The sequence below is a fragment of the Bos grunniens genome, chromosome 17 (assembly GCF_055505025.1).
Source record: "Bos grunniens cultivar Pamir isolate PY7600 chromosome 17, Bosgru_T2T1.0, whole genome shotgun sequence".
Lineage (NCBI taxonomy): Eukaryota > Metazoa > Chordata > Mammalia > Artiodactyla > Bovidae > Bos > Bos grunniens.
The window spans coordinates 57,491,939-57,514,944 of NC_141181.1; the positions used below are offsets into that span (position 1 = coordinate 57,491,939).

The 23,006-nt window shown below is 44.3% G+C and overlaps 1 protein-coding gene across 20 annotated transcripts in view; it reads left to right on the top strand.

The window, feature by feature from the left end:
• VSIG10 (V-set and immunoglobulin domain containing 10) overlaps positions 1-23,006 on the top strand; it is a 73,668-nt gene that overhangs the window by 39,648 nt on the left and 11,014 nt on the right. For 5 of the 20 annotated variants that reach the window (XR_015144552.1, XM_086347975.1, XM_086347971.1 and 2 more), the window contains 3 exons: positions 160-447; positions 13,800-14,102; positions 16,307-16,567. Coding sequence is in view for 16 of the 20 variants with exons in the window: in XM_086347975.1 (XP_086204101.1) it covers positions 160-447; positions 13,800-14,102; positions 16,307-16,567 (852 nt within the window). In the remaining 4 variants the exon portion in view is untranslated. Of the gene's footprint in view, positions 1-89; positions 448-13,799; positions 14,103-16,306; positions 16,568-23,006 lie in introns of all 20 variants that reach the window. The other 15 variants (XR_015144550.1, XM_086347976.1, XM_086347969.1 and 12 more) reach the window with 8 other exon arrangements.

Consider the following 23,006-nt stretch of genomic DNA (forward strand, 5'->3'; position numbering starts at 1 on the left):
GGCCAATAATCCCAACAGGGTGGGGCTCGATGTATTATTGCATCTCAAACATACATGCCTGTTTTGTTTTTTTTTAAATCTTAATGCAGGGGAACGGCAAGAAAAGGAGATTATCTAGGATCAAGAAAGATAGTAACAGCCTGACCTTTCCTTGCACAGGATTGGAGGCTGTCATCATTGGAGAAATTCATGAGAACATCACCCTGCACTGTGGCAACATCTCGGGACCGAGGGGCCTCGTGACCTGGTGCCGCAATGACTCGGAGTCGGTCTTCCTCTTGTCCTCCAGTTCCAGCCTCCCACCAGCCCAGTCACGCTTCTCTCTGGTGAATGCCAGCGCCCTGCACATTGAGGCGCTGAATCTGCAGGATGAGGGGAACTACACCTGCTCTGAGGTCCTGAACAAGACCGAGACCCGGAGGTTCCAAGTGTGGCTGCAGGTGGCCAGTAAGTGGTGGGTGGGGATTGCAACTAGTGGGGAGGTGCTCAGAGCCTTGGACCTGAGGAGGCCTTTGGAGTCAGTAGCCTGGCTTTCATTCTGGGCACTCGCACGTGCAAGCTCTCACATCTGTCATTTCCTCATCTGTATAATGGGGATAATAGGAATTCTTGCCTCATAGAATTGCTGGGAGGAATAAATGCCAGTATATCTACATATATACTCCAATACTTTGGCCACCTGATGTGAAGAACTGACTCATTTGAAAAGACCCTGATGCTGGGAAAGATTGAAGGAGGGAGGAGAAGGGGACAACAGAGGATGAGATGGTTGGATGGCATCACCGACACAATGGACATGAGTTTGAGTAAACTCCGGGAGTTGGTGATGGACCGGGAGGCCTGGCGTGTTCAAGTCCATGGGGTCGCAAACAGTCAGTCACGACTGAGCCACTGAATTGAACTGAACTGATACCTATGTAACTTGCTGTAAATGGCTCCTGGCATATTATTTATTAATAGTTAGCTATTACTTTTAGCTTATTAATATCATCCTTGCTATTAATCTCATTTTATTATGCAACAAACTCAAAGTATAACATAAGCAAGTCAGACTGCCTGAGTTCCAACCCTAAGGATAGGTCATCTTGAGTAAGTAACTTAATATCTCTGAGATTCAGTTTTTCTTATTTGTTAACTGGGGACAATGCATTGCATGCCTTACCAGATATATGCTCTTATGCTCTAGTGCTAAATACAGGGCTTAGTATGAACCACTATTACTACTATCTTTCCTAAGTCAGTCTATCATGTCTGTCAATATATATGCATGAATTTAGACCAATAGTTGGCAAATTATAACCTGTGGGCCATTTTTAGACTGTTGTATATTTTTGTATGACCTGCAAGCGGCAAATATTTTTTTACATTTTTAATGGTTGAAAAAATCAAAAGAAGAATGATACTTGTGACATGTGAAAATTATATGAAATTCAACTTTAGATTCAAATAAGGTCTTATTTGAACATAGCAATGCTTATCCAGTCACATATTATCTCTGATTGTCTTTAGTGCTATAATCTCAGAGCTGAGTGACTGTGAAACTGATTGTATGTCCCACAGAACCTAAACTATTTACTCTCTGGCCCCCACAGAAGAGTTTGTTGATCACTGTCTTAGAGGGATATCTACATTCTAGTTGAGTGGAAATACTCATGTGATCATCTTATTGCTCCCTGATTTTCTCATCTATAAATTAAAGAATTTACTCATTCTCTTAGTCAATATATATTTACTGAGAGCCTGATGCCAGACACTGTTCCAGGCACTGGGCCACAGGAATGGATTGGACAGAGACTGTCCCTACCCACACCGAACTGACATCCTAATGGGGGAAGACAGACAGTCAGCAGGTAAAAAAATGCATCAGGCAGTATCAGAGTGACAGGTGTTGTGCAGAGAATTGAGGTGGCGTGATGTGACTCTCTGAAACACTTTACATGGGTGGGTCAGGAGCTTTTGGAAGGAGTGACATTGGCAGTGAATGATATGTTGGAGCCAGTCACGCAAAAGAGAGAGAGGGATCCAGGCAGAAACTGAACTGGTGCAAGACGAGTTGAACATGGTACATGTGTAGGTGAGAAGGCAGCTGGTGTGGTGGGAACCCAGGATGTGAGCAGGCAGGACGTGTGAGATATGAGAGGCAGGGCCAGACCACGTGGGGCTGGGTAGGACTGGTGTTGTGGGTTGAATTGTATCCCCCAGAGAGATATGTTGATTTCCTAATCTCAGTACTTGTGAATATGACTTTATTTGGAAATAGGCTCTTTGCAATTACCGTCAACCTAAGATGAGGTCATCGTGTGCTCAGTCACGTAGTGGTGTCCAACTCTTTTGTGACCCCGTGGACTATAGTTAGCCAAGCTCCTCTGTCCATGGGATTTCCCAGGCAAGAATACTAGAGTGGATTGCCGTGCCCTCCTCCAGGGGATCTTCCCGACTCAGGGATTGAACCTGCATCTCTTGCATTGGCAGGCAGATTCTTTACCACTCTGCCACCTGAGAAGCCCAGAAGATAAGGTCATTAGAGTGGGCCCTAATTAAAATTGACTGTTATCCTTATAGGAGGAAAATGCATGCAAAGAGAGAAAATGCATGCACACAGGGAGAACTCACACAGTGGCAGGCAGAGATTGGAGTAGTGCAGCTGCAAGCAAAGGAATGCCAAAGACAGATGGCCACAGCAGCAGCCACGAGGAAAGAGGCAAGGAAGGGTTCTCTCCTAGAGCCTTGAGAGGAGTATGGCCCTCCTGACATCTGATTTCATACTTCAGGATGGTGGGAGAGTCAATTCTATTCTTTTTTTAAAAAAATATTTATTTGTGTATTTGACTGCACTGAGTCTTAGTTGCAGCATACAAACTCTTTAGTTGTGGTATGTGGGGTCTAGTTCCCTAACGAGGGGTCAAACCCAGTGCCCTGTGTAGGGAGCATGGAGAATAGCCACTGGACCACCAAGGAAGTCCCAATTTCTGTTCTTTTAATCTGTCTAATTTGAGGTACTTTGTTAAGGCAGCCCAAGGATACTAATACAACTGGCAAAGATAATTGGGACTCTTATTCTAGGTGTAGGAGGCACCCCTGCGACTGTAAGCTAGCAGGGGTCTTGTATCATTTAAATTACACATAATGGATGTGTCTCATCACAAAGAAAACTGGTAACATAAAAAACAAGGAAGCCAGTCAGAGGTGCAAGATGTTAGTGGTCAGAGTCAGGGTGAAAATGTACAGTTCAGAGAATATTTTGGAGGGAGACTGCCAAGATTTGCTGCTGGGTTGGAAATGGAGGATGAAGGAAAGAGAGGCTTCGAGGACATGTCTAGATTTTTGGATGGTTTCTAAGGTTCCCACCAACTCTCAAGGCTTATGGAATTTGCAAATACAATGTTTTTGGGTCTGGATAAATTGCTGAATGACCCAGAATGAATGTGGGTGTATCAAAAAATGTCACCCAATTTGGCCCAGTTCTTATTTGTTCCTGACAGGTGCCAACAGACCTCCCTCACTCCAGCTGCCAAACAGTAATAATTCCTTTGGGACTACCCTGGCGGTCCAGTGGTTAATACTGTGCTCGCACTGCACAGGGCACAAGTTCAATCCCTGGTTGGGGAACTAAGATCCTGCATGCTGCATGATGTGACTAAAAATAATAATAATTCCTTCATATCAATGTCAATAAATGTCTTTTTTTTTTTTTTTTTTAAATTTTTGGCTGCACCATGAGGCATGCAAGATCTTATTAGTTCCTTGATCAGGGCTTCAACACACACCCCCTGCAGTGTAAGTGTGGCGTCTAAACCACTGGACCACCAAAGGAGTCCCTAAATGTCTTTGCTTTTGACCTCAAGGAGTAAGGTGGCATTACAACTTTGGGTTTTTATTTTATCATCACTCTCTCTGATTTATGATGATTTTATCTGACACTAACTTATTAATCATTGGCTAAGTTTATTGGAGGATGGATTAGTTTCATTATTGCCCTGAGGGAGATAAATGCAAGGTCTTCTTGTGATGAAAGTGAACTTATGTTTTTTTAAAAAGTCACTAAACTCAAATGGTGCTTTGAGCTCTCTGAGTTACTGTGGTGTGATTTGTGTTATGGAAACTTCATTTGGAAACATATGGTGTCCCTGACTGGTGTAGGGCTTGTTCATGAAAACAGGACATAGGCTATCTTAGTCAGTTTGGGCTGCTATAACAATAGCATAGACTGAGTAGTTTAAAGAACAAACATTTCTTCCTCACAGTTCTGGAGGTTAGAAAGTCCAAGATCAAGGTGCTGGCAGATGCAGTGTCTAATGAGGGCCTGCTCTCTGATTGGTAAATGAGTATCTTCTCTCCTTGGTAGAGAACAAGGAGGGAGGAAGCAAGCTCTGGGGGCCTCTCCTTATGAGGGCACCCATCCCCTTCATGAGAGCTCTTCTCTCAGGACCTAACCCCCTCCCAAAGGCCCTACCTCCAAATGCCATCACACTGGACACAGGCTTCAGCATATGAATTTGGGGGGGAAACAAGCGTTCAGTCCACAGCACAGATATCGTCTGGTTTCACATACACCAAAAGGAACCCTCTGGAACGTCAGGCTGTGTTCCCATTTCAGAGAGACCCCAAGCTATACCATACCCCTCCAAGCACCAGGGAGCCCCTTCCTGCTCCTCAGACAGTGGCTGAAGGCAAGCCCTTGGCATCTCAGATTGGAACTCAGCCCTCATTTCTGCATGGGAGTTTCAGAAAATGGACTGGGCTTGACCCCAGAAGTTTGCACCTTCATCCAGTTTCCCTTCTTCCCATCAGCCTACCTGTGGCAACCAGAGATCTGATCTCTTTTTCTATGAGTTTGTTTGTTTTTGAACTATTGGGTTGGCCAAACTTACGGATAAATCCGAACAGACTTTTTGGTCAACCCAATATAGTTGACCTACAACACTATGTTACACAACACAGTAGGTTGATATTTCCATACTTTTCCAAATGATTACTGCAATAACTCCAGTTATGATCGGCACCAGACAGATCAGATCAGATCAGTCGCTCAGTCGTGTCCGACTCTTTGTGACCCCATGAATCGCAGCACACCAGGCCTCCCTGTCCATCACCAACTCCTGGAGTTCACTCAGACTCATGTCCATCGAGTCAATGATGCCATCCAGCCATCTCATCCTCTGTCGTCCCCTTCTCCTCCTGCCCCCAATCCCTCCCAGCATCAGAGTCTTTTCCAATGAGTCAACTCTTCACATGAGGTGGCCAAAGTACTGGAGTTTCAGCTTCAGCATCATTCCCTCCAAAGAAATCCCAGGGCTGATCTCCTTCAGAATGGACTGGTTGGATCTCCTTGCAGTCCAAGGGACTCTCAAGAGTCTTCTCCAACACCACAGTTCAAAAGCATCAATTCTTTGGCACTCAGCCTTCTTCACAGTCCAACTCTCACATCCATACATGACCACTGGAAAAACCATAGCCTTGACTAGACGGACCTTTGTTGGCAAAGTAATGTCTCTGCTTTTGAATGTGCTATCTAGGTTGGTCATAACTTTCCTTCCAAGGAATAAGCGTCTTTTAATTTCATGGCTGCAGTCACGATCTGTAGTGATTTTGGAGCCCAAAAAAATAAAGTCTGACACTGTTTCCACTGTTTCCCCATCTATTTCCCATGAAGTGGTGGGACCGGATGCCATGATCTTCGTTTTCTGAATGTTGAGCTTTAAGCCAACTTTTTCACTCTCCACTTTCACTTTCATCAAGAGGCTTTTTAGTTCCTCTTCACTTTCTGCCATAAGGGTGGTGTCATCTGCATATCTGAGGTGATTGATATTTCTCCCAGCAATCTTGATTCCAGCTTGTGTTTCTTCCAGTCCAGCGTTTCTCATGATGTACTCTGCATATAAGTTAAATAAGCAGGGTGACAATATACAGCCTTGATGAACTCCTTTTCCTATTTAGAACCAGTCTATTGTTCCATGTCCAGTTCTAACTGTTGCTTCCTGACCTGCATACAAATTTCTCAAGAGGCAGATCAGTTGTTCTGGTATTCCCATCTCTTTCAGAATTTTCCACAGTTTATTGTGATCCACACAGTCAAAGGCTTTGGCATAGTCAATAAAGCAGAAATAGATGTTTTTCTGGAACTCTCTTGCTTTTTCCATGATCCAGCGGATGTTGGCAATTTGATCTCTGGTTCCTCTGCCTTTTCTAAAACCGGCTTGAACATCAGGAAGTTCATGGTTCACATATTGCTGAAGCCTGACTTGGAGAATTTTGAGTATTACTTTACTAGCGTGTGAGATGAGTGCAATTGTGCGGTAGTTTGAGCATTCTTTGGCATTGCCTTTCTTTGGGATTGGAATGACAACTGACCTTTTCCAGTCCTGTGGCCACTGCTGAGTCTTCCAAATTTGCTGGCATATTGAGTGCAGCACTTTCACAGCATCATCTTTCAGGATTTGGAATAGCTCAACTGGAATTCCATCACCTCCACTAGCTTTGTTCGTAGTGATGCTTTCTAAGGCCCACTCGACTTCACATTCCATGATGTCTGGCTCTAGGTCAGTGATCACACCATCATGATTATCTGGATCGTGAAGATCTTTTTTGTACAGTTCTTCTGTGTATTCTTGCCATCTCTTCTTAATATCTTGTGCTTCTGTTAGGTCCATACCATTTCTGTCCTTTATCGAGCTCATCTTTGCATGAAATGTTCCTTTGGTATCTCTGATTTTCTTGAAGTGATCCCTAGTCTTTCCCATTCTGTTGTTTTCCTGTATTTCTTTGCATTGATCGCTGAAGAAGGCTTTCTTATCTCTTCTTGCTATTCTTTGGAACTCTGCATTCAGATGTTTATATCTTTCCTTTTCTCCTTTGCTTTTCGCTTCTCTTCTTTTCACAGCTATTTGTAAGGTATTATATAATTATTGACTGTATTCCCCACATTGTATATTTCATACCCATGACTCATTTATCTTGTAACTGAAAGTTTGTACCTCTTAATCTCCTTCACTTATATCTTTCCTCTCCTCACCTCCCTCCCCTCTGGCAACCACCTATTTGTTCTCTGTATCTGTGGCTCTGTTTCTGATTTTTATATTTGTTCATTTGTTTTATTTTTTAGGTTCCACATATCTAAATCATACAGAATTTGTCTTTCTCAATCTGACTTATTTCACTTGATATAGTACTGTCTAGTTTTATAGTGTCACAAACGCAAGCTTTCATTCTGTTTTATGGCTGGATAGTATTTCATTGTATTATGTGTATATATGTGTACATACATGGTATGTACATGGTATATATACCATTTTTCTACTGCAAAATTAGTTGTACATTTTTGAGTGCTGCTCTATCACTAAAAGATTCAAGTTAGGAGACTGAAAAAAAATGTTTTATATCTGTGTCTTTTAAAAAGAATCTGATGATGGACAAGGAGGCAGGCATCGGTTTCTTATGGGAGGGACACTATCATGGAGGCACTGTCAGGCCACGTCAGTCCACTTCGTTTCTGGTTATTTAACAGATTCTGTGGTGCTGCTCTTGTCCTGTTCGGGTTCAGGAAGCTCATTCAGTGGCCTTGCAGCATCATCAGTCAAATCCAGGATCTTCTATCACTCTTCTATCAGTGTTCTATCACTGTCCATTCTGTTACAACTCTGGTCTTGTCAGACACACAGTTGTGACTGTCCCAATGCTCGGAATGCTGTCTTTCTTTTTTTTCCCCAGTAATTTTTTTTGGATATGTCTTCTCAGGCAAGGGGAACAAAAGCAAAAATCAACAAATGAGACTACATTAGACTGAAAAGCTTTTGCACAATGAAAGAAGCTATCAACAAAACAGAAAGGCCAACTACTGGATGGGAGAAGACAGTTGCAAGTGATAAGGGATCAATATCCAAAACATGCAAAAAACTGAGAATGACCTTGAATGTGTGAAAGAACAGAAACGCTGCAGAAGCACAAAGCTGGCTGTATGAGGGCTGGTAGCTTTCACCCTCCTTACCACCTGGATCTCTTTATCCATCAGTGGGCATTTGATGCCTCTATCTTCCAGGGAGGAAGGTTTTCTATAGGCTAGGGGTGATTCAACCTTCCTGGAATGGGCACTGTAATGTGCTTTTGTTAGTTGTTTCAGGAGCAAGGGCTCTGCACTGTTCCTTATTAATTTAATGATGCAGTTGAAGAATCTAGCCATCAGGATTGGGGCTGCTGCTTCTGAGGGTACAGAAATCCCTTATTCCAGAGCAGTTCAGGATTCCCATGGCTGTTTCTTCCATTGCCTTACCCGCCCCCTTTTGCCTCCACACTGGGTGGGCATGATGGCAGAACTGCCGTGTGTTCACCTGCAGAAAGGCTGGGGGGCTAGCTATTGTTGTTCAGTCACTAAGATGTATCCGACTCTTTGCAATCCCATGGACTGTAGCATGCCAGGCTGTTCTGTCTTCCACTATCAACCAGAGTTTGCTCAAATTCCTGTCCATCAAGTCGGTGATGCTATCAAACCATCTCATCTTCTGCCATGTCCTCCTTTTGCCTTCAATTTTTCTCAGCATCCCAGTCTTTTCCAGTGAGTCAGCTCTTCACATCAGGTGGTCGAAGTATTGGATTTTCAGCTTCAACATCAGTCCTTCCAATGAGTATTCAGGATTGATTTCCTTTAGGAATGACTGGTTTGATCTCCTTGCAGCCCAAGGGACTCTCAAAAGTTTTTTTGTCCAGCACCACAATTCAAAAGTATCAATTCTTCAGCACTCAGCCTTCTTTATGGTCCAACCCTTACATCCATACATGGCTACCGGAACAACCACAGCTTTGATTATAGGTACCTTTGTTGGCAAAATGATGTCTCTGCTTTTTAATACACTGTCTAGATTTGTCCTGGGCTTCCCAGTTGGTTTCCCAGGGGGTAAAGAGTCTACCTGCCAATGCAGGAGATGCGGGTTTGATCCCTACATTGGGAAGATCCCCTTGTGAAGAAAATGGCAACCCACCTCAGTACTCTTGCTTGGGAAATCCCATGGACAGAGGAGTCTGTTGGACTACAGTCCATGGGGTCGAAGAGCAGTTGGACATGACTTAGCGACTAAACGACAACAAACAACTAGGTTCATCATGGCTTTTCTTCCAAGGAGCAGGCGTCTTTTAATTTCATGGCTTCAGTCACCATCTGCAGTGATTTTGGAGCTCAAGAAAATAGAATCTGTCACTGCTTCCACTTTTTCCCCTTCTATTTTTCATGAAGTGATGGGACCGGATGCCACTTAGTTTTTTAAACGCTGAGTTTCAAGCAAACTTTTTCACTTTCCTCTTTCACCCTCATCAAGAGGCTCTTTAGTTCCTCTTCACTTTCTGCCTTTACAGTGGGTAGCATGGACCTTAACACATTCCAGTAGACTTTGTGCTTCTTTCAAGAGATCATTTTGTAGCCACTGGGGAGTTGAGTGGTACACTATGCCAGCCTCTCGCTGTGTCTGTTTTTCTCAGGCCAGGCAAGTGTTGAGGGAGCATTGGAGCTGGTGAGCACATGAGCAATGAGGAAGCTGGTTTGTATCCACCTCCAGGAGCCCCTTTGGATGATTCAGTTGGGGTTTGGAGGATAGGAGTGCTTCTGGCTAGCCAGGGATGTGACTGCCATGCCAGACTTGGAGGAAAGGGAGCCTCGAGAAAGCCCCATGTTCTCTGACTAATTGGGCCCTTCTGATTTGTACACGTTCTGTGATGGTGGTAGTGACACTGTACCCTGTTACTACATAAGGTCCTAGGGAAAGGGGGTGTTGGGTGTACCGAAGAATGATTGCTGGCCTCATCAGAAGATGGAATGGCCCTTGCCCAAGATTGATTAACTCAAGTCTTGCCAAGCTCATCTGAAGCAGAGACGTATGCTTGTAACAGCCTCTGGGTTTTGGCCTTTTGAACAGGAACAGTGGCCAGTTGGGAGATAGGGAGTCAGTGGGGTTGTTCCATTTGCCTCTATATTTCATCTCTCTCTTTTTTTAATTTGGCTGCTGCACACGGTTTGCAGGATCTTAGTTCCCCAATCAGGGATTGAAGCCACACCCTCAGCAGCGAAAGCATAGTTCTAACCAATGGACTGCCAGAGAATTGAGTACTCTTTGGTAGTATAGGCCTATTAATTAGAACAATGGAATTCTTTGTCGGGGAGATAACATTTCGCTTAGTTGAGGTTCAAAGTTAGTGTTTTCTCTCAAATCGATTTTGAAAGTTCATCTGTAAATACTGTCTTAGTTTGTGGACTGTACAAAAAGAGACAGTGGACTATGATTTGCTGATGCCTGTTCTAGAATCAGTCTACAGGTGTACTATTGATACAATGTTAGATAACATGTATAGAATATTAATGAAGTGAAAGTCGCTCAGTTGTGTCCAACTCTTTGCGACCCCATGGACTATACAGTCCATGGAATTCTCCAGGCCAGAATGCTGGAGTGAGTAGCCTTTCCCTTCTCCAGAGGATCTTCCCAACCCAGGGATCAAACCCAGGTCTCCTGCATTGCAGATAGATTCTTTACCAGCTGAGCCACAGGAGAAGCCCATAGAATGTCAACCACATGTCAAAATACCAGGGTAAGAATTCTTCTTCTTTCACCTCATTGGAGCCTTTGGTAACCTGGTGGTAGAAGCTACTCCTTTTCTTTTCATTTCACAGGAAGCACAGGAGGCTGAGAGAAGGGAAGGACACTTGCTCGAAGTTGTCCGTCTAGAAGTGGCAGTAAGATTTACACCTGGGTGTGTCTGGGTCCAGAGTCCACACCATAACAATTAGGCTAAGGTGTTCATCCGCAAGTCCGAACTTGACATGACCATGGCCTCCATAAGATGCTCTATATTTTGTTTATTTGTTTGCTGTTTTATTTTCGTTTCCTCCCCATCTGTCTCTTTGAATGATTGCCGCCATCACCCTGCAAGCAGAAGTGGCTGGTGGTTTCTGTTTTGGAATAGCAGCAGGGTGGAGAGAAAGGTCGGAGGGATGGAAATAGGTGCCGCCTTCTTCGTAGTCAGAATAGGGGAAGAACCCCAAGGGTTTAAGAAGATGGCATCAGCTTTTTTGTTATTTTTTTGGTGGAGCAGTTAAAACACACACATTTATTAAGTTCATCTTATATGGGTGGCATCAGCTTTAATTAAGAAAGCAGACTCAGGGCTTCTCTTGAGGTCCAGTGATTAAGTCTCCATGCTTCCAATGCAGAGGGCACAGGTTTGATCTCTGGTCAAGGAACTAAGATCCTACAAACAAGTGGTGTGGCAAAAAAATAAATAAATAAAATATCCTCAAATAAAACTGAGGATAAACTGACTCCTAAGCCCTAGGTTGGGAATGAGGAGTCCTACGTTCTAGAACTATTAAAAAAAATTTTAAAAAAAAGCAGACTCAACCCAAGGGTTTATAGATGAATTGTTACTTTTGAACACTCAATTCAGAAAACCCTTCAGTTTCCCTCATTTAATTTTTTTTAACCCTTCTATCTGCTTCATTTCATCTATTCCTTGTATCCAACACCATTTTTTTTTCTGAGGATTGTGCTGGTCAAAAGCCCTTCCCAGTCAGTTTCTGGGGGTCTGCACTGTTCATGACAGGCCTCTGTGACCCTCCAGACCACAGTTTGGTAGACCCCGGCTGCCCAGCCTACCACAATACCTCTGCTGGTCCAGACGTGGCTAATACCACAGAGATACCCTGTGCTTGACCAGGTGCACACCATCTGTGGGCACTCCCTAAGACCTGCTGGTCCACATACCTACCCCGCTAGTTGCCAACATTCAGTGGGAGATTTGAGCATCTCTCAAACCACAGTATAACTTTTCCCCAGACCCTCCATGGGAAGTGACATGATTCCAGCAAATAATTGTAACTATTAGAAGCCAGCTCCAACTAAAAATGCATATTGTCAAGAATAGTTTTCTCAGAAACTCACAATTCCTATAGTTACACAGTGGCCCCAAAATAGGTGAAGTAGCTTCTGTACTATAAGGGACTCTGGGAAGGCTGTTTGCTCCCTCTAATAATGTATCCCCCTGGCATTAAAAAAATTGTTGATTTATATTTTTGGCTGTGCTGGGTCTTCATTGCTGTGCACAGGCTTTCTCTAGTTGTGGGGAGTGGGGATTACTCTTCATTGTGCTTGGGCCTCTCATTGCGGTGGCTTCTCTTGTCGTGGAGCACAGGCTCTAGGCATGCAGGCTTCAGTAGCTGCAGCTTGAGGGCTCAGTAGTTGTGGCACATGGGCTTACTTGCTTCGCAACATGTGGAATCTTCCTGGACCAGGGATCGAACACATGTCCCCTGCATTGGAAGGCAGATTCTTAATCACTGGACCAAAAAGGGAAGTCCTTGCCGGCATATTTTTGTTCAGAATTCTACAGTCATAGATTTATTCATTTGGCCAAGCATTGCCGTTTCTGAACTCTTCTTAAGAGGAAGTCTCTGGCAGTGGTAACACTCTACAGGACTTTAGCATAAATAGGTGATGGATCTCTTCATCAAAGAGGGTGTGGCATCTTAGGCGCATTGGGTAAAAATGGTGGGAGGACAATTCTGGCACTATTTTGAATACTGTATAATGGTAATTCATTTAGTTGTCATGACAACCCCATAAAATGGGTTCTAGCATCCCCCCATTTTACAGATGAGGAAACAGAGGCTTAAGAGAGGTTAAATACTTTGCCAAAAGTCACACAGCTAGTAAGTGTAGTTCAAGATCGGGGCTGGAACCAGTGTTCCTTCTCTTTCAGTGTGACACTGTGTGGGGGGTCCCCAAGACCACCCCCTGGCTCACTGATTCCCTAGGAGAATTCACAGGACAGCCAGGAGCACACTTCCAAGAGTCCTTTCCCAGTGCAGTCACATGGGTCATGCTTAATTCCTCCAGCAACAAGTTGTGACCACACGTGTGAAATATTGTCTGCCAGGGACACTCATCAGAGACACAGTGCCCTAGGTTTTTACTGAGGCTGGTCATGTAGGCATCCTGTGCCCAGCACATACCAAAACTCCAGACTCTCAGAAGGAAAGCAGGTGCTTAGCATAAACCCAGTGAACCCCAGTGAACCCCACTCTTACCAGTTCTGGGAATGGTGGGAACCCCCCTGAAATCCAAGGTCTTAGTCACCAGCCAAGGCCAGCCTTATAGACTGGCTTTTCTAAGGAAAGCATACCCAGGTCTGTTACCTTAACTCTCTTTTTGTCTGTTTGTGGTTCCCTGGCCAGGCAGTAAGAGCACAGAGTCCTAACCACTGGACTGCCAGGGAAGTCCTGCTATGTTAACTCTTTAAAGCACAGATACCTTTTTTGCTCATCAGTGTTTTTGAAAAGGATCAATTTGCATTTTCCCTATTGTATGAGGATTGATCCCCTCAGTAAAGCTCATGTCATTGCTCAGGAGTAAATGAGAGCATGCCTAAGGGCACTTGGCACAACATTTGTCACATAAGTGATATCATGGGCTTCCCAGGTGGCTCACTGATAAATAATCCACCTGCAATAAGGGAGACAGACGTTCAATCCCTGCTTCAGAAAGATGCCCTGGAGAAGGCAATGGCAACCTGCTTCAGTATTCTTGCCTGGGAAATCCCATGGCCAGAGGAGCCTGGCGGGCTACAGTCCATGGAGTTGCAAAGAGCTAGACATGACTTAGCGACTTAACAATAGCATGCCTAAGGGCACTCAGCATAGCATTTGTCACATAGTAAGTAGTATTGTCATCTTCACTGGCTGCTGCTTGATTATTTCTATGTCCCTTAATTCTGATGAGGGGCTCTAGTTAACTCTTCTGCCTTCCCCACTGCCCTGTTGTCTGCAGACGGCCCCTCTCAGGTTGAGGTCAACATCTCCAGCACTGGCAGGCTCCCCAACGGCACCCTCTATGCAGCCAAGGGCTCCCAGGTGGACTTCAGCTGCAGCAGCAGATCCCAGCCTCCGCCTGTGATTGAGTGGTGGTTCCAGGCCCCAGATTCCACCACTGAACTCTTTGGGAACAACCTGACAGCCAGCTGCTTCACGCTGTTACTAATGTCACAGAACTTGCAAGGGAACTACACCTGTTTGGCCAAAAACGTGCTCAGCGGGAGACATCGAAAGGTGACCACCGAGCTCCTGGTCTACTGTGCGTAAGAAATGCGCCCCTCCTCTACTCCACCTTGACCCTTGGTGACCTGTGTGTTTGTGCCTCCCTTTGTGCGCAAAGACTTCCCTGATACACGGGTCCTAACCTGCTTCTCTGGTTCCCTCGATACACGGACACACCCAAACTGCATGTCAGAGAGAATGTTACCTTTTCTGACAGCTCTCTGCTAACTAGGGGTACAGGAGAGTCCCTGTGAGCCACAGAAGGGAATTTATGCCAGGTTTAAAGTATTTTTTTTTTTTTGAGGTGAAACTATATAATGTATAACCATTTTAAGATGTACAACTCAGTGGCATTGAGTCTATTCAGAGTGTTGTGCAACCATCATGTTTATTTCCAAAACATTTTCATCACCCCAGTTTGGAAACCCTGTACCCATTAAGCAGTCACTCCCATACCCTCTTTCCCCAGACCTTAGCAACCACCAACCTACATTCTATATCTATGAACTTGCCTATTCGAGACATTTCATATAAATGGAATCATACACTATGTGACCTTTGGGGACTGGCTTCTTGTGTTTTTTTTTTTTTAATGGAGGTTATTTTTGGGGGGAGGGGCTGCAATGAGAAGGCAATGGCACCCCACTCCAGTACTCTTGCCTGGAAAATCCCATAGATGGAGGAACCTGGCGGGCTGTAGTCCATGGGGTCGCTAAGAGTCCGACACAACTGAGCAACTTCCCTTTCACTTTTCATTTTCATGCATTGGAGAAGGAAATGGCACCCCACTCCAGTGTTCTTGCCTGGAGAATCCTAGGGACGGGGGAGCCTGGTGGGCTGCCGTCTATGGGGTCGCAGAGTCGGATACGACTGAAGCGACTCAGCAGCAGCAGCAGCAGCAATGCATGGGATGTGGGATCATTAATTCCCCAAACAGGGATGGAACCTTCACCCCCTGCACTGGGAGGACGGCGTCTTAAACACTGGGCCACCAGGGAAATCCCTGGGACTGACTTCTTTCACTTAGCATCATGTTTTCACAGTTCATCCCTGTTGTAGCTTGTGTCAGTACTTGTTTTCATCTATGGCTGAAGAGTATCTATTTTATGGATCTACTACAATTTGTTTATCCATTCATCTGTCCTTACTCACGTTGTCCGTTAACTCAGGCCCTCTAGCGCTGTTAAGAACACGTAGTTCATGAAGCTTTATTTTGCAGGTGAGGAAACAACCAAATACACTCATGCACACATTCAGTGGAGGAAAACCACTGTAGAAACACAGGGTGCACTCATAATCCATGCTAATGAAAGGGAGCATGAGAACAACAAATTAGTAGGCAGGGTAATGACACACTTACTTTATATGTTATTCAGAGCCTTTGTTAAGTCTCAATGCTCTCTATCATAAATGACATTTATTGTGTATAAAGTTATATAAAGTCATTTCCTTGTTGCGGGAAACACAGATGAGTAGAAAGAAGAAAATAATCACATGTACTCTCACCATCGTTTGGATGTATTTCCAATAATTCTTCTTGTAGATGCCGCATATCTACCCATATGAGATCCAAATTTCTATTTATGTATATTATATAAAATATATAAAGTATTTAAAATATCTACATATTATAGAAAATACTTCTATATAAAATATTTATATATTATATAAAATATATAAATATATTATATATACATAATACATAACTATTTTTATGTATAATTATGAATACATGGGTTACATTACAAGTTTGTAATTTGTTAAATTATTATATATATTTTTTTAAAAATTGTATTTGCACATAGCAAAAAAAAAAGTGTGTGTTGAGGATAGGGGATGAGTAAGTCTCTCTCTTCCTGTTATGCCCTCCAGGGATCAGCAGTGTCCAGTAGAACTTTCTGTGATGATGGAGATATTCTCTTGTGTGTGGTCTACTTCAGTGGCCATCTCCTACCTGTGATTACTAGGAAATGTGGGTAGTGTGACGGAGGAACTAAATTTGTAATTAATTTAAATCAAATAGCCACATGTGGCTAGTGAGAAATGCAAATCTCTTCAGAGACTTAACACCCAGCAGGAGAAACCCGACTTTTGCCAGGCACTGATTTGTGCTAGGATTTATTTCAAGGTACACTAACTGGAGTTGCTGTTTCTCCGATACCCTCGTTCTGTAATCCTTAGACTCAGCCCAGTGGCTCATTTTAGCCTGTGATTAAGGCCATGTTCTCTGGTATTTTGCAGCTCCCCCTCCGTCAGCCCCCCAGTGCTGGGCAGAGGTGTCACCAGGATTGTTCTCACTGCAGCTCAACTGTCGCTGGGCTGGGGGATACCCAGACCCAGACTTCTTATGGACAGAAGAGCCAGGAGGTGTGGTCGTGGGAACGTCAAAGCTGGGGGTGGAGATGCTGAGCCAGTCCCAGCTGTCGGATGGCAAGAAGTTCAAGTGTGTCGGGAGCCACATAGTGGGGCCGGAGTTGGGAGCCAGCTGTGTGGTACAGATCAGTGAGTCTGCCTTGCCTTGTCCTGGGGTTGGGGTCCTCTTACCTTCCTGTCTTCTGGGACAACCCTTTGAAAGAGGGTCTGGGAAAGAGATCCCAGGGTGTTGGAGTGAATTGAATTCCTTTCATATCTTCCTCCCATTTTCTTTTTAAAAAAAAAAAATATTATTTATTAACAAAATCAATCATTAATTTAATTTATTGATTAAAATTATTTTTAAAAATGGAAGTATAGTTGACTTACAATATTGTGTTATTTTTGCTGGGTAGCAGAGTGATTCAGTTATACACACACACACATATATACATATACACATATACATATTCTTTTTAATATTCTTTTCCAATGTAGTTTATCACAGAATATTTATTTATTTGACTGTGCCAGGTCTTAGCTGTGGCACACAGGATCGTTAATCTTCACTGTGGGCACGTGGGATCTAGTTCTTGACCAGAGATCGACCCTAGGTCCCCTGCATTGGGAGTGTGGAGGCTTAGCCACTGGACCACGAGGGAAGTCCCCATCGCAGGATACTGAATATAGTTCCCTGTGCCAGACAGTAGGACCTTGTTGTTTATCCATTCTATATATACTGGTTTGTATCTGCTAACTCCAAACTCCCACTCCATTCCTTCCCTATGCCCTTCCTTTTGCTTTATGCTTCCTTCCTTTCAAACTTTAAAGATGCGTAATGAAACTTCTTGGTTCTAGTCCAAGCTGGTTTTCTCTTGACAAATACTAACTGAGCACATACTACATGCCAGGCATAAGTTTCTAAGTCCTGGAGATGGAGCCGTGAACAAAACAGACAAGGTTCATTTATCTGTTGACAAATGACAAAGGTTCAATTTGTTCATGGAACAAATTATCCCTAAACGTAATGGCTTCAAACAACAATCATTATCTCATGATTTCTATGGGCCAGAAATTCATACAGGGCAAGGTGCTAACACCTTGATTTAGGACTTCAGACTGTCTGAACTGTAAGAAAAAATGTCTGTTGTTTTAAGCCACACAGTTTGTGGTCCTCTGTTCCAGCGGCCTCAGGAGACCAATATAATGAGTAAGCCAGGGCCGACGTATGTTGGGTTGTGTTGGCCCTGGTGAGGTTGTCCTCACAGGTTATGAGAATACTCCTCAGAGGTGCGTGTGGACAGTGGACACGCTGAGAAGTGAGCCCTGCTGTACCAGCAAGTGCTTGTCCTCCTAGGCAAGTGGCATTGGAATGGCTGACCCTTCCCACTAACTGAGCACTGTCCCCAGGTGCCCCTCTGTGTCAGGCACTGTACCTGGCCTTGGGCAACATAAGGGACCAGGACTCACTTTCTGTCCAAGGACAGGGGTTGGCAAACTATGCTCCATGGACCAAATCTGACTGAACTGTTTTGGGGCAATTTTTAAGAAATGAGATATAATTCACATAATGTAAATTTCACTCGTTTTTTTGGGTGGAGGGAGGTCTGCACCATGCAGCTTGTGAGATCTTAGTTCCCCAATCAGGATGAACCTGAATCAGCAGTGAAAGGATGGAGTCCTAACTACTGGACCACTGGGGAATTCCCTAAAATTCACTATTTTAAAGTGTATAATACCCACTCCAGTGTTCTTGCCTAGAGAATCCCAGGGACAGGGGAGCCCGGTGGGCTGCCATCTATGGGATCACACAGAGTCGGACACGACTGAAGCGACTTAGCAGTAGCAAAGTGTATAATTAAGTGGGCTTTATTTATTTATTTTTTTTAGTATATTCACAGTGTTGTACTACCATCACCATTCTAATCCAGAACATTTCCATCACCCCAAAAGAAACCCTGTACCTACTGGCAGTCAGTCTCTCTAGAAAGACCATGCAAAGATATTTATTTCCCAGTATCTCCACCAACATTGAGTCTTATTAATTTTTTAAAACTTTTCCTGTTTGCTAGTTGGGACATGGCTGATTGTTTTAATCTGGGTTTCTTTGATCACTGGTGGGGTTGATAATTTTTATACACTTATTGGCTTCCTATATTTTATTTGTGAGTTATCTGTTCATATCTTGTCCATTCTTTTTTATTGGTTTCTTCATCGTTTCTTATTATGTCACAAGAGTCACTTAATTTCATAGAACTGTCATGCACATTATAGATATTATTCTGGCATATCTTGTTCCTAAACCATATTTGTGACATTTCTGCTAGTGATGAGCAATTTCTGATTTTGAAAGGGTCGCCTCTGTCAGTCCTGTTTTAGGTTTCTGTGCTCAAAAGGTCTTTGTCTCTTACTTGTTAACTTATTATCTGTAATCCTCATCAGTTCAGTTCAGTTCAGTTGCTCAGTTGTGTCCGACTTTTTGCGACCCCGTGAATCGCAGCATGCCAGGCCTCCCTGTCCATCACCAACTCCCGGAGTTCACTCAGACTCACATCCATCGAGTCAGTGATGCCATCCAGCCATCTCATCCTCTGTCGTCCCCTTCTCCTCCTGCCCCCAATCCCTCCCAGCATTAGAGTCTTTTCCAATGAGTCAACTCTTCGCATGAGGTGGCCAAAGTACTGGAGTTTCAGCTTTAGCATCATTCCTTCCAAAGAAATCCCAGGGCTGATCTCCTTCAGAATGGACTGGTTGGATCTCCTTGCAGTCCAAGGGACTCTCAAGAGTCTTCTCCAACACCACAGTTCAAAAGCATCAATTCTTCAGCACTCAGCTTTCTTCACAGTCCATCTCTCACATCTATACATGACCACTGGATAAACCATAGCCTTGACTAGACAGACCTTTGTTGGCAAAGTAATGACTCTGCTTTTCAATATGCTATCTAGGCTGGTCATAACTTTCCTTCCAAGGAGTAAGCATCTTTTAATTTCATGGCTACAGTCACCATCTGCAGTGATTTTGGAGCCCCAAAAACTAAAGTCTGACACTGTTTCTACTGTTTCCCCATCTATGTCCCATGAAGTGATGGGACCAATGCCATGATCTTTGTTTTCTGAATGTTGAGCTTTAAGCCAACTTTTTCACTCTCCACTTTCACTTTCATCAAGAGGCTTTTTAGTTCCTCTTCACTTTCTGCCATAAGGGTGGTGTCATCTGCATATCTGAGGTTATTGATATTTCTCCCGGCAATCTTGATTCCAGCTTGTGCTTTTTCCAGCCCAGTGTTTCTCATGATGTACTCTGCATAGAGGTTAAATAAGCAGGGTGACAATATACAGCCTTGACTAACTCCTTTTCCTGTTTGGAACCAGTCTGTTGTTCCATGTCCAGTTCTAACTGTTGCTTCCTGACCTGCATACAGGTTTCTCAAGAGGCAGGTCAGGGGGTCTGGTATTCCCATCTCTTTCAGAATTTTCCACAGTTTATGGTGATCCACACAGTCAAAGGCTTTGGCATAGTCAATAAAACAGAAATAGATGTTTTTCTGGAACTCTCTTGTTTTTCAATGATGCAGCGGATGTTGGCAATTTGATCTCTGGTTCCTCTGCCTTTTCTAAAACCAGCTTGAACATCTCAAAGTTCAAGGTTCATGTATTGCTGAATCCTGGCTTGGAGAATTTTGAGCATTACTTTACTAGCGTGTGAGATGAGTGCAAATTGGGATGATTTGTAACTTGTAGATGATAACATGTGTAAACTAGTTTACCCAGGATCAGCGACCTCTTAAGTGATGGAGCAGCACTAACCCAGACTGGTCTGACGCCAGGGCCCTTGCTTTTATCCAGGTGACCTCTTTCCAGACTTGATCTGGCAAATCTTTTCTTCATGTGGAATTTAGGTACTCAGCATGGTGCCAAGTGGGCTTCCCAGGTGGCTAGTGATAAAGAACCAGCCTGCCAGTGCAGGAGACAGAAGAGATGCGGGTTTGATCCTTGGGTCAGGAAGATCCCCTGGAAGAGGGCATGGCAACCCACTCCAGTATTATTTCGAGGAGAATCCTATGGACAAAGGAGCCTGACAGGCTATATAGTGTTGCAAAGAGTCAGACAAGACTGAAGGCAGACACAATGCATGTATGGTGCCAGGTGCTGTGGAAGAATACAGAGTCCTTCCCTTTAAAAGACTTAAACTTGGAGAGGGAAGTCTGGCACACTTAAACCAGAAAATGGCAATATCACAATACAGCTGATCCTTGAACAGCACAGGTGGGTTTGAACTGCGAGGTTCCACTTACATGTGGATTTTTTTTCCCCAATAAATATAGTACCTATATTTTCATTTTATAGATCTTTAACTCAGTGTGCGGAGAAGGCAATGGCACCCCACTCCAGTACTCTTGCCTAGAAAATCCCATGGACAGAGGAGCCTGGTAGGCTGCAGTCCATGGGGTCGTGAAGAGTCGGACACGACTGAGCAACTTCACTTTCACTTTTCACTTTCATGCATTGGAGAAGGAAATGGCAAGCACTCCAGTGTTCTTGCCTGGAGAATCCCAGGGATGGGGGAGCCTGGTGGGCTGCCGTCTATGGGTCGCACAAGGTCGAACACGACTGAAGTGACTTAGCAGCAGCAACTCAGTGTGGGAGAAGTTTGTGTCTGATTAGAAAGCATAAGATGTGGAATCAAAAGAACTAGGGTTTGAGTCCTGATGCTATCCAAAACTGTTTCAGCTTCCTGTCCTTGGGTGAGTCATTTTCTTTGTGTTTGAGGCAGAGATAGCAGGACATGGATTTTAGATTCCACACAGACTGGCCCCCCCAACCCCCATGTTGTTCTAGGGCCAACTGCAATAGAGACAGTAATGTTTTATTGAGTGCAGACCCTGTGCAGGTGCCGAGTATTTTGCACACAGCATCTTGTTCAGTCCTCAATCAGCTGGTGAGCTGAGCCCTTGCAGTATTATCCCCCAGAATCAGTTTCCCGGAGTTGCAGTACCACAAACTTGGTGGTGGCTTAAAACAACAGCTGTTTATCCTCTCTCAGTTTTGGAAGCTAGAAGTTTGAAATCAAGGTGTTGGCAGGGCCATGCTCCCATCAAAGCCTTTGTGGCAGAATCCTTCATGGCCTCTTCCACTTCCTGATGGCTCTGTGTGTTCCTGCGGCTCCATCACTCTGGTGCCTGCGTCTGTCTTCATGTGGCCTTCCTTTCTGTGGGTGTGTCTCCCTATGCCTTCCCCTCTTCATTTTTCTTTTTTGGTACATGGCACATGTGATCTTAGTTGCCTTACCAGGGATCTAACCTGCACCCCTGCAGTGAAAGCATGGAGTCTTTAACAACTGGAGTGCCAGGGAAGTCCCTCTCCTCTTCTTACAAGATACCAGTCCTTGGATTTTGGGTCACCCTCAATCCAGGATGATTTCATCTTGAGATCCTTAACTAGTTACCTCTGCAAAGACTCCATTTCTGAGTAAGACCACATACTGGGCTTCTAGATGAACACAAATTTTGGGAGGACGCTCCATTTTACAGAAGGTGAAATACTTGCCCAGACTCATGCAGCTAGAAAGCAGTAGACACACTCAGGGTGGTACATAACGGGAAATGCCCAAAGTGTGTTGTGGACCGTAAGTCCCAGGAAGTGAATAAATGATGGACTGATGCTGAAAGAGGTTGAAATTGGCAGAGGCAGCTGGCGAGTTTTGTTATTTTGCCTTTACCCTCTCATTTTATTTGCAGATCTTGCCTAAGTCATTATTCCTATGGCCCCTGAGACTTGACCTGTAATCTGAATCTAAATATGTGCTCAGGGCTAAGAAATGTGTCTGGAAAAGGGAGCTGACCGGAAGTTTTCCCAATTCCAGGAGCACAGGAAATAGCCAGGACCCTTCTCAACTCTGATGCCATCCAGTTCTCCCCGCCTCACTCATGGGCACTCGACCCTGGATGTGCATGCTGGTCACCTGAGGGGCTGGTCAAAAATGCAAATTCTGACTCTCTGGGTCTGGGTGGATCCAAGACTGAATTTCTAACTGGCTCCCAGGAAGTGCTGATCCTGCTGGTCTGAGGACCACACCTTGCGTAGCAATGCCTTCGGAGTTGAGGGGCTCTGGATTATTCCACACAGAAGGACTAGAGCATCACTGAAGGGCAATCCTAACATCCACCCAGGGATGCAGGGCAGCATAGCCCCCAAGCTGATGAAAAGCAGTGCTCTCAGGGATTCCTGCTGCCCAGATCTCTCTTTATTTTTCTCTTCCTTTCTTTTTTTTTTTGGGGGGGGGGCGGTGCTCTGCTGCATGGCTTGCAGTATATTAGTTCTCCAACCAGGGATTGAATCTGGGCCACAGCAGTGAAAGCGCTGACTCCTAAGCACTAAACTACCAGAGAACTCCCCAGATCCCTCTTTATATGGCGTGTTCTGTTCAGTTCAGTCACTCAGTCATGTCAGACTCTTTGAGACCCCATTGACTGAAGCACGCTAGGCTTTCCTGTCCTTTACCATATTATATGGCATGTAGGCCCCCTAAAACTGAAGAAACCAACTCAACTCATGACAAGCTGCAGTGTTATGGAACCCCAGGCGTG